General features: G+C 37.2%; 2 protein-coding genes across 2 annotated transcripts; one reads left to right on the forward strand and one right to left on the reverse strand.

Annotated features, from left to right (window-relative positions):
* Positions 1–3,712: 3,712 nt before the first annotated feature.
* On the forward strand, positions 3,713–6,484 carry LOC147286999 (uncharacterized). The gene is made up of 7 exons (XM_086239015.1): positions 3,713–3,806; positions 4,019–4,516; positions 4,762–4,908; positions 4,995–5,057; positions 5,151–5,201; positions 5,290–5,708; positions 5,803–6,484. Exons 1-7 carry the CDS (start codon positions 3,791–3,793, stop codon positions 6,403–6,405), a joined length of 1,797 nt encoding a protein of 598 aa, XP_086095141.1. The 5' UTR covers positions 3,713–3,790; the 3' UTR covers positions 6,406–6,484.
* A 104-nt stretch (positions 6,485–6,588) lies between these two features.
* On the reverse strand, positions 6,589–12,166 carry LOC147287000 (pyrophosphate-energized vacuolar membrane proton pump-like). The gene is made up of 8 exons (XM_086239014.1): positions 11,795–12,166; positions 9,754–10,328; positions 9,286–9,665; positions 8,608–8,694; positions 8,187–8,517; positions 7,351–7,761; positions 7,133–7,192; positions 6,589–7,025 (listed from the first exon to the last, which is right to left on the reverse strand). The coding sequence occupies exons 1-8, from the start codon at positions 12,060–12,062 to the stop codon at positions 6,819–6,821; spliced, it is 2,319 nt and encodes a 772-aa protein (XP_086095140.1). The 5' UTR covers positions 12,063–12,166; the 3' UTR covers positions 6,589–6,818.
* Between the last annotated feature and the right edge of the window lie 6,807 nt (positions 12,167–18,973).

Here is an 18,973-nt window from a genome sequence, read left to right on the forward strand (position 1 = left end):
CCTAATTCCTAAAGGATTGATTTCTTAATCTTTGATGACTTTGAACATTTTAATATGTTTGAAAAGAAAAATATACAAAAAAGAACCGGACTGGAATTAACGTTGGATTCAAAAGGAAAAAAAAAAATCGTTGAAAATAAGTTATGTTATTGTAATGTTATTATAATAAAGTTGGACAACTTGCAAACCCTACCACGCAATTATTGAGAAGAATCATTCACATTATTTATTCTTGAGCTTTGAATTCCACCTAACCACAACTATAAAATTGATGAACAGATTTGGGTATGAATTTCGTTTTGTGGTTTAAGAATAAGGCAAATTGAAAATCCATGATCTTGATGTGCTCTGAATTTTTTTGTCAAATAATACCAAACAATACTTACAAAGAAAATCAAAACGACACTACAAACAAAAGTAGAAAGACAATGTTTGGTCTTTATAGTACAGTTTTGCATACTCAAGCTAATAAATAATGCGAGCTTTTATTGTTTATTCTCGTACCTTTCAAATTACAACCAACTAGTGCGTCCAAAGAGGCGGCTTGGGTTTTCTTGCATAGCAAGACTTGAGTTTATTCTAGACCACAAGTACAAATTTACAATCAATGAGCATAACATGACTTGGGTATAATATTTTATTAATTGTGCTTGTTTCGTTGTAGTAGCAAGAATACATCCACCATATTAATAATTATTCATTTAGTGGATGATAGATAATTTATATTTATCGGAAAGATGTTTTGAATTTAAATTTTATAAACGACAATTGATTAACTATAAAAATAAAAATCCATCTATAAAATAAAAAGTATCTCCGAAGTTAAAAGGACACCGATGAAGATGCAGTGTTTGTCAAAAACTCTCCAACAATTATATTAGTGATTGAGCTTCAAAAAGCTTAAATATGAGTTGAGAGAATATTCGGAGGAGTGGATAATATGAATTATGAAAAGCATACCTTTTGTGAGATAGTTTATATACCACGTGTAAGTATCCATTGCATCTTAGACACGTGGAAAATTCATAATTGAAAGGTTAAGGGGTTGGCATGGTTTGAGTATGATGACGGTGATCTCCCTGATTTCGGGTGAGTGGTTGGATTTGATGGGGAGTTAATTACACTTACACCCCTTGAGGTTTATCGTTTTTTCACATATATCTTCTGGGGTTTCAATAATTACACATACACCCCCTGAGGTTTTAAAACTGTTATATATAACCTCTTATAGTGAGATGAAAATGATGAGAAATTATGCAAAAAAGCATGCTAAGGGATTAAATAGCCTAATAAGATTATTCAAGGTGTAAGGTCCAACCTGAATACAAATATTTTCTTTTTTATTTATTTATTTATTTTCTTGTAGGGGGTTATATGCAACAGTTTTAAAACTTCAGGGGGTGTATGTGTAATTATTAAAATCCTAGGGGGTGTATGTGAAAAGACGATAAATCTCAAAGAGTGTAAGTGTAATTAACCCATTTGATGGGTCATCCCTTGATTTAGTGAATAACCATTGACAAGGTTGTGGACCTTCTCCATCATAGAACTATCAACTATACCCATAATGGGCTTTGGGAAATGATGTCCAATATGTGATTGGGGCATGCAGTGTTGAGGAATGATGCATGTAGTGGGCTTTGGGAACTTTATCAAGATTCACCACAATTATTTGGGCCTTGAAAGTCTGATATGTGAGTTGGGGTGTACTTTAGGCACACGGTCCAAAGTCCTGCAGATCGAGCTCCTTAGAGGCTCTGCAGTGGTGATCGTTGTGTACACATTACACATGTCGATATTTTTGCTAATTTAGTCGCGACACCAATCAGGCATAAAATTTTACAAAAAAGCTTTGATGTTAGTGCATGTGGTTTAATTTCTTATATACCAATCGGTGACTCCTCCCTTTTTCAATATGAGATAGTGCAATGCTCTAATCAAGTCACTTTTCTCCGATAATAAGAGATAGATAAATACAATAATGTATCAACATTACGTGTAATTATTTTTTTTAGGCTTATTCGCGCCAATGCCCCCTGAAAGTAACTTCGATTTTTAATTTACCCCCTGAAACTTCATTCCTCCCACTTTGCCTCCCGAACTTTACAATTTCAATATTCCGTCAACTCCGTCTATGGGTCTGTCAAAAAACGCTTACGTAGAAGGGGCAATTAGGTCTTTTACATTAAAAATAAATAAATAAATACTTTCTAAAAAAATAGAAAAACCCCACCCCACCTACTCAGCCGCCGATGGTGGCCCGACGACTCCTTTTTCCTGTGCAGCACCCCAGCCCACATCACCCAGCCACCAACCAACCTCCCCTGCCTCTATCTGTCTCTCTTTCCCTCTCCTTCCCGCTCTCTCTCTCTCTCTCTCTCTCTCTCTCTCTCTCTCGCTCTATTCCCCTCTCTCTTTCTCTAGCTTTCTCTATCTTCCCCTCTCTCCCTCTCTTTCTCTGTCATCTCTGCCCAGATCCAGACCACGTCAAAACCCAAAGTTGTTGACCTTCGGGTAAGTTGCCGATTACAAAAGTCGTTGGGTGGCCGGCGGCTCGGTTTGCCTCAAAACCCAGATCTGAGAGAAAGAGGGAAAAGGGAGAGGGAGAGAGAATGAGAGGAAGATAGAGAGAAGGAAAGGTGAGGAAGCTGGGGAGGAGCTGCCGACAGTTAGGAAAGATGGGGAGGGTGGTGGGGTGGGTTGTAGGGGTGGGCATCAGTCGGGGTAGGTCGGTTTGGGACCCAAACCACCAGCCGGCTGAGAGGCTCGGTTTGCGGTGGTGCTGGCCCGCCACCGACCCATTTCTTTTCAGTCTGGTCAGCTGGGGGTGTAGTCGGATTGCAGGTTATGTGGGTCGGTGGTGGTTTGGGCTAAGAGAGGATGCAGTTGGGCTGAAGAGTGGAGAAGATGGTGGTTGTGAGGGTGACTGTGAAGCTTGTTGTGATTTGCAGAGAAGAGAATAAGAAGCTGGAAAAGAGGAGAGAAGAAAATAGAATGGGTGGTTAGCTGGGCTGAGGAAGATGATGACTGGTTGGGTGGCGGGCAGGTTAGTTGCCAACGCTCGGGGTGGGGTGGGGTGAGTTGGGTCGGGGTTAAGGTAGGAGAGGGAATGCTGGGGCTATTTTTTTTTTTATTGTTTTCTTTACTTAATTCAAATTTTAATTTTTTTAATTTTTTTTATATATTATAGTTTTATAATAATTTTTTGTCCACATGGCGGGTTGTCAGTTCCGAATATGGGACACGTAAGCGTTTTTTGACAGACCCATAGACGGAGTTGACGGAATATTGAAATTGTAAAGTTCGGGGGGCAAAGTGGAAGGAATGAAGTTTCAGGGGGTAAATTAAAAATCGAAGTTACTTTCAGAGAGCATCGGCGCGAATAAGCCTTTTTTTTAAGTAGCTAGGATACTCTATTACCATCCAGCCTTAAAGTGATGGTGAAGGTAGTTTTGTCCTTAAATTTACATAAAAAGTCATCCTCTTTCATCTACCTGACTGGTGACCACTGATGAAAACATGCATGGCATGCCCTGCTGAAAAGATAGTGAGGATTCCCGGCCATTTACTAAATAAAAAATAGCAACCAGCTCATGACCCGGCCATAAACAATTCCCAGTTTCCCACCAATTAGTCAACGAAATCGAATTTTAATAGTCCCCCTCTTTTGGCAGTAGCTAGGCGGATGAAGATGCTTATAACAACTTCAATGGTCTTATCTTAAGGTCTCAACCATAATAATTAATTAAGAAGCCCCAAATACTCTCTCTCTCTCTCTCTCTCTCTTCACATGGCAGAAGAAGCCGGTAAGCGCCTCAGTGCTCGCTGCTATTATTGTGCCTTTGGTTGTTTTTTGCTCGAATTGTTACTTTGCTTTTGTCACACACTCTGAAGTTGATTCATGTGTTCTCATGCTATCAGTTTGAACTTGGTTTATGTATGCTTAATTAATTTTGATAATATATTTAATTTAAACCATAAATTGAGTTGATTGATTTTTTCTGATGATGATTGAAAGGGAAAAGCGTTAATGACTACCGACCCTTGTACATAGCTGCGCTGAAAGGCGATTGGGAAAGTGCGAAAAGAATTTTTGACAACGATTCAAAGGCAGTAATTGCAGAGATCACCTACAGCGGTGGAAATGCTCTGCACATTGCTGCAATGGAAGGGCACTCGGAATTTGTGGAGAAATTGGTGGAGCTGATGCCAAAAGAAGCACTTGAAATGCAAGACACTGGCTCTGCGGAGTCATATACGGCACTACACTACGTTGCAGTGGCTGGAAGCACAAAAGCTGCCGAGGCAATTGTCCAAAAAAACCCTGCTACCCCGCAAATTGCCAGCAAAACAGGAGCAACACCACTCCTTTTTGCTGCTAGGGGTGAGTCCAAAACTAAGGAGGAGATGCTTCGGTACCTTTCGTCGGTAACTACCGATGATGAGCCTGGTCGTCCTTTTACTGGTCCTCACGCTGGTCTTCTTATAACTACACTAGCGTACGCTGGTTTCCACGGTCAGTACTACTGTAACACTCATTGTTGAGAGAAAGATTTTACCTTGAAAATGTGAGGTCTTGCATAGTGACTTATAAGGTTTTAGACTTTTTTTTTTATTATCAATTGGTTTTGAGATGGATGTTTAGATTCTTTTTCATCGCTTACAAGCTTTTTAATTCAATCTTCAACAGATATTGGTTTTGAGATGGATGTTTAGATTATTTTTCATCACTTACAAGCTTTTTAATTCGATCTTCAACAGATATTACTTTGGGTATAGTACAACGCTACCCTAACTTAGCCACTGAGTGGAATGGGTGGAGTTGTCTGCTCACCGTTTTGGCTGAAAGTCCTTTGGACTTTGAGAGTGGAAGTAGGCTTGGATTCTGGGAAAGATGCATCTACCCTTGTCAGTAACGTTTTTTTCTGATTTACTTTTTAAATTTGCTCCATCTCTAATTAATATATTTATAGACTTTCTATGTTTGAATTTAGATGTTCCAGTGAAAGTCAACTGTACATCAACAGACTCAGTAAAATCAGAATCAACTTATAAAGGTCAGATTTGAACGAACTGTAGTGATTTTTGGTTGCCTATACAATACCTGTAATTATTTAAGACAGTTTTGTTAATTAATTTCTTTGTTGCAGTGCTTGATTGGTTGAAAGGAATATGTTGGAAGGCTCTTTTAGGCTTCACTGGTTCTAATCTTAACCCTCCATCTTAATTTTCATTCACATCAACAGCTCAGAGCTGTATATATAGCTACAACTAGTTACATTGTTGCAGGTGTGAAGAAAGTCTGCGATACAAAATTGACACACCAATCTGCCCTCCAATTGGTAAAACTAGTTATTAAACAAGTTTCCCTTATGGAAAACGCCAAGGCTGATCAGTTTCTAGGCTGGGCAGATCCCATTGGCAAAGCTGCACTATATGGTACAGTCGAGGTTATAAAAGAAGTCCTTGGAGCATTTCCAGATATATTTTGGTCTGGCCAGCAGCTCAGAATTGCTATTGAAGCTCGGCAAGAGAACGTTTACAGTCTTTTCAATGCGCTGATTGCACGTAATCAGATTGGTTATAGATGGAATATGAATTCTCATGATAATATCTTGTTTCAAGCAGCAAATTTGGCACCCGATCGTCAACTGTCATCTGTTCCAGGTGCAGCTCTACAACTGCAAAGCGAGTTGCAATGGTTTAAGGTCTACTTAATTTCATTACTTGGATCTCAAGTTTCACAATATTAGTGGAATGAATGAATGCATTTAAGTAGTACTAATATTTTCTTAATTGTAGGAAGTGGAGAAACTAATTATCTTTTCACAAAGAATGATACAAAACGTTGAAAAGAAAACAGCTCGGGAAGTATTCACAGAAAAGCACAAAGATTTAAAGGAAAAGGGAGAGACATGGATGAAGGATACAGCAAATTCTTGCACGTTAGTGGCGGCTCTCATTGCCACTGTTGTTTTCACTGCAGCTTTTACTGTTCCCGGAGGCAACGACGGCGACAAAGGCATTCCAATTTTCTTGCAGCAAAAATCATTCATGATCTTTATTGTTTCAGATGCACTCTCTTTCTTCGCTTCTTCCACTTCCATCTTGATGTTCTTATCGATCTTGACGGCACGCTATGCGGAAGAAGACTTTCTGGTGTCACTGCCCAAGAGAATGATAATAGGTCTCACCTCTCTCTTTTTTGCCATGGCAACCATGATGATAGCTTTTGCGGCAGCTTTAGAAATTGTACTGGGAGACAAAATTTCATGGATTGCCATTCCTGTTACTGTGCTGGCTGCTTTCCCAGTGGCTATGTTTGTAATGCTACAGCTTCCTCTGTTTGTAGAAATGGTCAAATCAACTTACGGAAAAAGGTTTCGTCCTCAAAGAATTTGGTGAGTCATTCAACAAACAGAATAAGGCGCTCGCTCAGATTATTTGGGTGATGAAAATATTGTGTGCTATTGTTGATCTATTGTTTTTCTTAATTGTAATTAGTAGTGATCACTAGCTAGTGCCCTTAGTTCTAGCTAGTGAATTAATTACTGTTGAAACTTTCATGAAACATTTCATATGGAGACATTTCATTCCGAGAAGGCTAATTTTCTTCATTAATTCTCAAGAGTTCACAATTTCAATTGAAACACTACTACCTAAGAGGGGAGAGAGGGATACACTGGTACAAGAAAAGAGAAAGTTAATAAGAACCTCTTCCCCTCCAGACCAAAAATAGAACAAAATGATGATATATGAGACCATTAATTTCACCCTAATATCATGGCAAATTGGATAATTGGTCAAATGGCATTTCCTCAAAAGATCTTGAAAAGCAGGCCACCATGAGTGGCAAAGAAGGGAGCAAACACAAGGGACTCCACTGCCATGAGCTTGATGAGGATGTTGAGCGATGGGCCTGAGGTGTCCTTCAGTGGGTCTCCAATGGTGTCACCAATCACTGCTGCCTTGTGTGGGTCAGACCCCTTTGGGCCTAAGGTCCTTGCATGCTCTGAAGCACCAGCCTGATACAATCAAACCCAAAAACAGACCAACCCCATTAGCTGATGTTATGTTACAAATTATAGTGACCAGAGAAACAAACTTTGCGAAAAAAGAAATCAATGTTTACCTCAATGTACTTCTTAGCATTGTCCCATGCACCACCAGTGTTGGAAGCAGATATTGCTATCTGATAAGATACACAAAGACAAAAATAAAAATCAGTAATTGGTTGGAATATCCTCAAGTATATAATTTATTAATAAATTTCAAATGATTACTGAAAATAAACAAAACGGGAATCATAGATATGCATGCCATGCCACTGTCTTTTAAGTTCAGCATTACCTGGACACCAGAAACAAGGGAACCGGCCAAAACACCAGAGAGGGTTTCCACGCCAAAGAATGTTCCGACAATGAGAGGTGTAAGAATGACAAGGGCACCAGGTGGAATCATCTCCTTGATGGATGCATCAGTGGAGATCTTGACACAGGTAGCATAATCAGGCTTAGCAAGACCCTCCATAAGACCTGGAATGGTGTTGAACTGCCTGCGAACTTCCTCAACCATTTTCAACGCTGCACTTCCCACACTCTTCATGGTCATGGCAGAGAACCAGTAAGGAAGCATTGCACCCACGAGCAGTCCAATGAAGACCTTTGGGGTTAGGACATCGACCGTCGAAATTGCTGCACGACTGACAAAGGCACCAAATAGGGCCAAAGACACTAGAGCAGCAGATCCGATAGCAAATCCCTGGAAGCAAATAATTCATTGATAAATCCAAAAGACCTTTGCATATGTGAAGTCAAGACAAAATAAGATAGAAACAGCTAAGCATGATAGAACTCTCATGGAAGGGCAATTCGAGTTAGCCAAGCACTACGCTATGTGCCATAATTCTGAGCCATGGAAACCTGAACAATTCGATTTAAGGAATGTGTTCCACAGTACAATAGACAGAAAGCAGTTTAAAAATCTAACTTACCTTGCAGTCCCTTTGGAGACACTAGTAAATGGTGTATTTTCAACTTCAGAAACAGGTCAAACAGAACAAGCCAGGAAAGGAGATGGATGGTTTTCAACTATAGGTGATTCATACTCTCTCATGACTTTCACAACCCAATCACAAAACAAGCTAATATAAAACGCTAGGCACATTCTGAAAAGAGACCAATTACCTTTCCAATGGCAGCAGTGGTATTCCCAGCAGCATCAAGAGCATCAGTTCTCTCACGGATCCGATGGCTCATGCCAGCCATTTCAGCAATGCCTCCAGCATTGTCACTGATGGGGCCGTAAGCATCAATGGCCAACCCTGTAGCGATGGTGCTCAGCATCCCAAGGGCAGCCACTGCAATGCCATACATGGCAGCAAAACTAAAACTAACAAAAATGCTGACTGCAATGGCAAAAATTGGAATGATGACTGATTTATATCCCAGAGCAAGCCCAAATATAACATTGGTAGCAGCACCAGTCCTGCAGGAATCTGCAACATCTTGCACAGGGCTGTGAACAAGAAAGGAAATGGATGCGTCAACATAAGAAGCGAAAGTAGTTAATGAAGAGCAGTATTGTCAAGTGTATGCAGTACCAGACCTGTATGCGTTGCTAGTATAATACTCGGTGACGAACCCAATAATAAGTCCAGCCCAGAGTCCAACAGCCACACACAAGAACAATTGCCTGCAAAGCTAAATCACATCAGTAACATACTTAAATATGCCAACATAACTAGGACACAACCAATGAAATTGATTGCACAACAAGGTGTGCTCAGCATAAACAATTTAAGAACAGTTTCAACTTGATAGATCAAATGCCATGCCATCTTTAAGTATAAGGTCTTAAGTGATTCATAGTCTAATTTTGATAATACATTAAGAGAGTTATATAGCATATAATAGTCAGGTAACAAGTCACACATTGAAAATAGCTCGGCACAGAGATAGCTCAAGTCAACACAATCTCTCATTAAACAATAACAAAAGCATGCATGAACCTTGGACCATCTGCAATGGTCGACTGAATGCAAGATGTGTGTGTGTGGGTCAGTGACTGTGAATATATATGAAGATATGTGTGTGTGCTCGTGAGTGTAAGAAGATTAATGAATAATAGATATGAAGTCTACTAGTTTATTTTAGAAAGTGGAAAAAAATGAGAAGAAAACATTTTTTCAGTAAAATTTAGCAGAAAGTATACAACTAAAACACCTTAATTTTGAGGCTTGTTACCCAAGATCACTTTTTTGCTAAGAAAATACATAGATCTTACCAGTTCTTTACAACTTTCTGAACCCCAAAATTGTAAATGGTGAAGGATGACGGCAGAGCAATCCAGCTAACAATTGCAATTCCAACAGTCATAAGAACAGTGGAGATGATAAGCTGTTTTTTCAAAGCTGGCTCAATTTCCTTGACAGCCTTGATCTCAAAGAAATCAGTGGCAAAAAGGGTTGTGATCAAACAAACAAGGATGCCCATAGAACTGATGAGGAGAGGATACAACATAGAGGTGAACTCATGGTTGATTCCAAATGAGGAAATGGAAGCAACAACTAGAGCAGCACAAGATGATTCAGCATATGATCCAAAAAGATCAGATCCCATACCAGCAATATCCCCAACATTATCACCAACATTGTCAGCAATCACCTAAAAGTTAAACCAAAAAATCTGATTGTTAAAACCCCATAATTATACATTAATGACAAAGGTTAAGAGAAAATTTGATATTACTTACAGCTGGGTTTCTTGGGTCATCTTCAGGAATGTTTCTTTCAATCTTTCCTACAAGGTCAGCACCAACATCAGCAGCTTTGGTATAGATACCACCACCAACTCTTCCAAAAAGGGCCATGGATGATCCACCAAGACCATAGCCAGTAATTGACTCAAAGAGGCCTTCCCAGTCATCACCATAGTACAGCTTGAAGAGATTGATAGTAACATAAAGTACCAAAAGACCATTTGCTGCAAGGAGAAAACCCATCACTGCACCAGACCTGAACGCTACAATAAAGGCCTTCCCAACTCCTTTTCTTGCTTCCAATGTTGTCCTGGCGTTGGCATAAGTGGCAATTTTCATCCCAAGAAAACCAGATAGGAGTGAGGTAATACCACCAAGTAAGAAAGCTACGGTGCTGAAAATTGCAGTTGCAAGTGCTGGCTTGCAGGTCTTTTGGGCATCATAAGTGCAGGGCTGGACCTTTGTGCTGAAGCCCTCCACAGACCCAAGGAAGAGGAAAATCAAGATTGCAAAAACAACCATGAATACCCCAACGTACTGATATTCAGTGAAAAGAAAGGATGTTGCACCTGTAGAACCATGCATACCACATTTATTAATAAAATGGGGGTACATATAGAAAGCTACTATATATTTCTTGCAATCCAGATGTATACAGAAATAGCTTACTTTCACTTGGATTATAAATTAATATAAATAAAGCAGTGATGTAATACCAATGTGAAGATAAATGAGACCATGATCAAACTTTGCAATACGGCCAGTATTCATAAAACATATGAGATTATGGCTAACACAAAACAAAATTAAGAATTTAAAGGTTTCACTTTTATCTCGGAACTTGAACTAAGTTTAGCATTAACCCACACCAATCTTTTAAGAGCAAAGGAAACATCATCTTGTCCTTAATCTTTCAGTACTAGATAAGTAAAATTAGAAGTCCATTATTCACGTCCCTTTCCAGAATATATTTTTGGTTAGTGTTGTATGCTTTCAACTGCCTTTGTACGTGCTATAGAAGCAGTTATAGTTTTATACTGCTGCTAGTAATAATATCTCTCAACTTTGTATGTACACTAACGTTTCTTTTCATTTTTTCAGGAAAAAAAAAAAAAAGAATGTAACTCACTCTATATCAACATATAAGACAGAATTATTTCAAAGTCACTACCAAACTAATTCGAAACAGAAAGGAATTTTTTTTCTTTAATTTATATACGACAAAAAAAAAATTATGCAACCGACAGTAACATACCCTAAAAATATCAAGATGTTTTATATTCAAAGATGCTACACCACATGACACATGATACCACTCACGTGCATGACAAGTGCAGTTCACACTAGCAATAATATTGCTGTTAACCCCCAAAAAGCCAAATGACTCTATTTGTATAAGACAAAATCATTAACTGCGAGTTATCACAATAACAACAAGGACGGGAAGATAAAGCTGTATTATTAACAATTGAACGTGTTCTTCCCAATGATAAAACTAGATCTAAAAAGTAGAAAAGTGTATTAAAAATTAATTTATTGTTAAACAAAACACAAAAGCAAATCTTGAAGAAGACCCAACTCATTTATGCAATTAAAAGCTCTGGCTTGAGCTAACATGACCCCTAGAATTCCTGAAGCACGTCAAAAACACATAAAAATGACAGCTTTCTGGGACTTCTTCGAGCTACAAAACCTAAGACATCGTTTGGCTGCCGAGAAATGTAAGGAAAAATTGAACTTCAGTTAGTTTAAATATCACTCCAACTAAGTTTAGTATGACCATTTGACTGAACAGCGATGTACTGCCCGTCCATTTTCTCGGCAACCAAACATGTAAAGTTTTAAACTTTCTTTTTCCTCCGTCTGTTTTTCTGAGCAAACAAACAGAGTGTAAAGTTCCAACACTGTTGGAGCACAAAAAATTAACCGGTTCACCGAAAACATCACAAAAATTCGTAATTTCAAAACAAGCACCAGATCTAACAAAAAATTCAAAAGATCTAAACAAGCTCAGAAGCAAGCTAGCTCGCTCTACCTTCGGAGATAGCATTCTGTATCTCGGCGCACTTAGCGACGACGTTTTGGTCGTTGAGGCCCTCCTCCTCCTCAATGAGGTAGTCGTTGAAGCCGTTCTTCTTGTTATTGTTCGGCCCGGATGAGGGAGGTGGCGGCGCGTGGCGGTCAGGCGTGACCTTCACGCGCGAGACGATAAACCACTGCACGAGAGAGAACACGATCCCGACGACGGCGCAGACGGGGATCGCAATCTCCGTGGCGATATACGATAGCAGCACCGTTCCCATCCTCGCCGGAATCCTAGCTCGACGGTATCCGTACGCCGGAAAATTCGGAAGCCTCTTTGAGCTTCGCAGAGAGAGAGGATAAATGAGAGAAAGATGGAGCCTTTCGCGAGCCTCTCAGGCGTGTTTATATTCGGAAAAAAAAATTAGTGAGAGAAATCAAATATTCGAGGAGTAGGGAGGTAATGTTATTGTGTGGCGCAGTTGTATGGTGGTATGTAGTGTGAGGAATCGCGAACCGTTCGATTGTGATTTTGATGCTTGATGAACGGCTGAGATTTAAAAAGATGTGACAATGATGGATGAGAAAGCGGGAATGCATATTAAAAAGCTTAGCGCATATTTTCGACGCATAGATGTCGGAATCACTTTATTTTACTCCATATTTTGGAGGAAGGTTTCCCCTACTTTGCAACACTAGGACTCATGATGCACCACAATGGCATTTTTTGTTTCTTATTTACTTTTATAGTTTCCAAAAAAATTTGAATTTGATACATTTCTAATATTGCCCAAAAAAATAGCTATTTGGGGCACCAAAATGAGATTACACATTTTTCCTCTTTTTTACCAGTAAACATCTCATCTAATGCTACATACAGGGCTGTATGTATGCAGACCTTTATCTGTTTGGGTGGATTCTCAATGTATGTTCAAGTGGATCGATGCTGTAGTGCAGATCATTCACACTTGAAGCTGGTTGTCACATCTAATAGATCAAACATTTGTATTTTTTCATAACATAAAGATTAATTTTCTTATTGTTAAGATTATACTATGTATTAAGACTGACAGACAATTTAATGTATTATATCGTTAGATTGAACTCAATATAAAAGTTTAATATATGTGTCAGATTATCTAGTAAAATAATAATTTTCATACAATACGATAATGTACACCTCTTATTATTAATAAACTAATATGAGATGTTTGTAACGTTTATAATTTTTTGTTTTTGAGAATTGATACACGTATATATATATATATTATTTGTTATGTTGTTAGACAATCTAGTATATTATTATATTATGTATATAGTCAAATTGTCAGCCTAAATTGTTAATTTGAAATTTGACAGTGTATAACCTGTCAAACAATCTGATAATAGATTTTACATCATTTAATAAACTAAGATTCAAATGATATAGACGTATAATGTCCATATCATCTTTCAAGTAGGTGACCAATAAATTCATCTCATAATCTCATACCTTCTGCCTAAGGTCGTAGGTGGGGAGTGCCTATATGTGTGCGCCCCACATTGGGTCAATTGGAGTCGTTAATTTGTTAAATTGAGCATATATAATTGCTTTGTTAATTGAGTTATTAACAATATTTGCATGGGGGTGTGATTGGTTATGGTGTGGAATGAAGCAGGGGATGACTGCCCAGCTGCAATTTTGTAGTTGAGGATATTGTGGGTTATTTTTCGAGCGGTTGCAGAGACTCCTGACGTCGCGTGTGTTGAATGGCGTGCAAAGCATCCTATCGGATAATTCTCTTTTTTTTTTTTTTTTTTTTTATATCCTTTTCTTATTATTCCTTGAATCCTTTTCAGAATTTCTGTTACTTCTCTTATTCTCTATATCCACTCAACCAATATCTTATTACACTCCAGTACTCCACCAATATAGGGTTTAGATTAAAAAAGACACTAATATTATCCAAATATTTGTTGAGTCCTCTTTTGGATATTTAGGGGTTTTCAATGTTATCCTTTTTTTGGGGAAGAAATATTACTGTGTGGTGTAAATGTGTAATTGATCTCACATTTCCTCTTTTTTTTTTTTTTTTATTACCGTTAATTTGTAGACTTGTAGTGAACTCTAATTACTCACGGGTTTTAAGCTTTTAACTTTATTACACAATATTAACAATAATAACACATTTACACGTTTGCCACGTCTCATGATTAAGAAACTTAATTTTAATAGTTTGTACTTTTAGTAATAAATAAAGTGATATGGTCTTGTAATTAATTTTCAAATTGATGGCCTTTTAATCAACATGTTGATGTATCAACTAGAAGAGTTCCAACTAATTTTCATTATTCAAGTAGCTTAGTTGTTCCATTCAACCAAATAATAGCACAGCATTTAAGAGATTTTAATGGCATATAAAGCTAGGGATACTGACAACTAATCAGAAAATTTCATAAAAATGTTACAAGTCAATCTTAGAAGAGTCATTTGCTTTGATCAAGAATAACAGAAGAGTCATTTAATGTGTGTTTTGCACCCTTTCTTTTGCTATATTTAAAAAGGAACCAAAGACCCGGCAAAAAAAAAAAAAAACAAAGGAACCAAAAGAGAAAAAAGCTTTCTCAAACTATTACCAGTTTATTTCCTTATTATTTTGTGACCCTTTAACTCCTTTATACTATACACCGTCCAACACTTTATCTTATTACATTATACCATACATCATTTTGTATATGTGGCATTGTATGTAGCATTAAGCGGCCATTTTTTTGAGAGCATTTTCATCTTCATTAGTGTAACAATACTCTCGATTATGTTAAAAAAGTTACAAATTCCGTCATTTTGCATACGTAGCGTCCTATGAGGCACTACGGGGCCATATATTTTAAACATTTTCGTCTTCATCAATGGACCTATACTCTCATTATGCATGAAAATGTCCTCACACATAAGTGGCACGTGGCATAACATAATTGTCTCGTATGCAAAATTGACAGAATTTGTAATTTTTTCTTAACAAAATGGGTTAAAATGTCGAATGGTGCATAGTTTGGAGGATAAAGTGTCACATAGAGTAGTAAGGAGACAAACGTGGAAAACAATTAAGTTATAGTTGGGGGAGTTTTGTAATTAAGCCATAAATATGATATGGAAGTATGGAACCAAGACTAATAATGTGGAAGAAGACAAAGAGGAGTGGAAAAAGCAAAAGTGGAAGCGCAGGCAATGGGGTATGGCAAGGCAGGTGACTGTTTTGTAAGTAGAGAAACGAACAAACAAAGAGATGGTGGGAGAGTGAATTGTTTGCTTCATGATGAAGTGAAAGAAGAAGGAAGGCAGAAAAGGTGTGGGCCGCGGGAGTGAAGGACAAGGTTAATTAACAAAGAGTAAAAACAAGACTGACAACACTCATCACCTCTTTGGAGTTTGGAGGCTCAAAGCACAAGAAGAAGCTCATGAAGAAAAGGCCTGATCTGGTCCCCAACACACCAATATTATTCATTCCGGCCTGTTCGCTTAGCTAGGCTGTAAGCTAACCTTGACGTACCACCATACTCAACACTCAACACAACTCAAAGACCCTACTACTTATAAACAAAACAAAACCCACCACCTTGCCGCGATAAGGACTTGTACTAAATAGGGAGCTACCTTGGCATATTCGGTGGGATATATAGACACTTGTGTGAGATTCTTGTTATTATAGAATTTATAGGATAGTAGTGAGTGACTGAACAACTCACTTAAAAAACGAAATAAGTAATAAAATGAGGAATTATTTGTTGGATTCATTATGCATTATAGTTCCATGATTGAAATAGTTTATTTTTTAAGTTTATTTTAAATGATCACTCTTACAAAAAAATGATGATTAAATACAGAGATAAGTATTGTGATTTTAATAAAAACGTACTTTGAAATAATGATTATTTAATCAAATAATTAAATAATTTCAAATTTATCTAATTTTCTCCCACCACTACCATCCGCCATATATACCACAATTACCATCACCATTTAACACCACCATTCCTGCTGTCAGTGGTGGATCTACATGCATCAATGAGGGGTTCATATATATAACCCCATGTTAGCTAATTCCCTCCAGCAAATTTACGTTATTATCCTTAACTTCTTTGATTTTATTTTATTTTTCAGATCGAGGAGCGGTAAATATGTTTGATTAAATGTCTCAAAAAACTAATTCCTAAACTAATATCTAATGAGCATGAATCTTCTTCATCACGTACTCACAAAAACAAATTTCTGATTTCACGTTCGCCCTTACCTGATGTTGCCAACTTGCCACCACTACAACTAGTTAATAAATATCTTTAGTTGCCTACGTCAAAAGTAGCAGCAAAGCTTCAAAAATTTGCTTCATTATTCCCTCTATGGCTCTATATATAGCTGGCGTCTGCTTATTAGCCTTTCTGGTTGTTTTTGGGAAAAGAATTTCGATCTCACGCATCTAAAAATATGTTACTTTGTGCTGATTCACTTGATTTTTTTTTTTTTTTCTTTTGGTCGAATGATTCACTTGATTTAAAAATAAATTAATGTTATCACTTAAACATCCAAATCTTGTAATATTGAATATTGTGTAGTAGGGACGGGCTGATCCAGGCTCGCAAGGTTTCCCAAGAATGCATGTGAGCACTAAAATATTATTCAGATCGCAAAGTGTCAATCCCTTTGGTGCTACTTTACATTTTGGGATTTTAGAATCGTTAATTTTCTATTTTAATAAAAGTGCTTAGCACGTGTATTAGTGGAAGGCATTCACATGAGAAAACATGTTTAATTTAATTTTATCATTTTTAATGGACCCATTGATCCAAGTCTCCAGTCAAAAATTTGAACAAGCTTGAAAAGAAGATAAGGATTTACATGGCAAATAAATTCATGTATATATCAAAATTGTTGCATTCAACTCTATCTCCCCTTATGAAAGACATTTTATTTTCTCATTAACTTCGTCCTTTCGGAGGATGTTCATCTTAATAACGTTTTGACTTTGAGAGTAATAAGATGGTGAACTAACACTTTTGGTTTAGTATCTTTACAAAATTTGTATTTGATTATATTATTTAAATTAGTAATTTAAATACAATAATAATTAAGTCTAAATTGTCAATCCTATTTAATTTCTTGACAGAAAATCCGACATAGTATGGGCATTTTGAACATTTCATAATCAGTCGTGAAGATTAGAGGAGCTCCATTTTTGGACTATTTGAAATGTCTAAAATGACTATGCCACATCGAATTTTCATCAACAATTTAACAGAGTTAACAATTTATTAGACTTAATTGCCATTATATATAAAATACAAGACTGAAATTGCCAAAATTAAAATAACAAGACTAAAGTGAAAATTTTGTGAAAGTACATGAACTAAAGGTGTCATTTGGCCTAATAAGATCTTTCTACTAGTCATATTGTGTTTATATCCAAAATGATGTCATTTTGACATCAGAATTCAGTGAGTTATAAGTTTAGGATTTAGTATTTATGATTTATATTGGAAAGACAATTGTATAGAAGTCTAGCTAAAACGACATAGTTTTAAACATAAGTAAAAGATCAACACAACGTATCAATTAGCAATCTGAATTCGTTTTCAGAAACATTAACTCTATTAGGGCACTGGGTTTGGTTCGGTAACCGAGCCAATACCCACAAACCATCCACCGACCGACACTAGTCGGTTTGGGCAAATTCCAAACCGATTCCAACACCGTCAAAGTTGGTTGGTTCGGATCGGTATGGGCCTTAACCAACCATGATATTGGGCCACTTTTTGGTGCAATATTTAAGGCCTAAAACCATATTGTGGCCACTTTTTGGCCCAATTTTTTAGGCTTGCATTAAATTCTCACTATTTGGCATTGGCAAGGTTGTAAAAATGGGCAACCATGCATTATTTCATGATATAAGAATTGAAACCTAATTACAATTACAAATTGTTAACTACTTAACTTTAAACCTAATTACAATTACAAATTTACAACCCAAATTGAAAAAATAAGACCATTAGTTTACAACCCAATTACAACCTAACTTTAAAGCTATTATATAAGAATACATACTAAGTCATTAAAGCAAAGCTGCCTTCAAAGTGACCTTGAACCCTTCACTTGTTGACCATTCCCAGCAAAGCAGCCTTCAAAGTAGCATTGACCACCAATCTGACCTTTGAAAAAGGTACTTGAACTTCACTTGTGGACAGTTGTGAAGTAGCCACCACTGCAAAAAATATAAAAAGTATTACTTTATCAGCAAGGCAGCAAGCTTAAATTATTATTTGATTCAAGTTCTTCAAGTTCTTTGTAGAATTCAACTTCCTCATCAGTTGGCTCTTTGTAGAAATTAAATTTTTCTACTCTAAGCCAATCACTAGTACACACTAATGTCTCTAATGTTTTGGGAATCAAAGAAGCTCTAAAAGGATCTACAATCCTCCTACCCAAGCTAAATGCATTTTCACTAGCCACTGTTTGAACTTGAGATTGAGAAGAGATCTTTGGCAACCTTTGAAAGAATTGGATACCAAGATTGATTAATCTTCCACCATTCTAAGACATCAAAACCCTGATGTTCTAGCTTCTCAAATGGATCACTTAAATGCTTATCTGCTTCATTGTTTATCTCTACTACTTCTTCCTCCATTATTTTTCTTTTCAGCTTCAACTCAAGTCTTGAAAGTCCAGTTTCTGGTATTACCAGATTTGAGGAACTTGGAGGGACAATGTTATCTGCTCATTTGTATGCATTATACAAATTTAGCAAGCAAGTTTTGATCTTACCAACAATATGTTCGATCCTTTGGGAATCTGCCCCAAGTTCCTCATATACAGTTTTAATGAGTTGAAGCTTGTATCTAGGGTTTAACACATATGAGACATATACTAAGTTGTTCACAATCTCAAAAGTCCCCCAATACTTGCTAAATTTTGCCATCATTAAAGCTGTCACCCTTTGCAACACCAGATTACTAGAATCCTGTTTTTGTTTGGTTGTTTGTGCATAATCTCAATTTCCAACTCACTTAATGTGACAAAAATCAAATGGGATGTACAGGTTTTGGTTGCACTAAGCAGCAAGGTACTGTCATAAAATTTCTTAAGAAAATGCACAAAGGTATTTACCTTTTTCCAATCCTCATCAGTTGGAGGCCCCACCCTCACTGTTCCATCCTTCTATTT

Source organism: Dryas octopetala, chromosome 4 (assembly GCF_963921425.1).
Source record: "Dryas octopetala chromosome 4, drDryOcto1.1, whole genome shotgun sequence".
NCBI lineage: Eukaryota > Viridiplantae > Streptophyta > Magnoliopsida > Rosales > Rosaceae > Dryas > Dryas octopetala.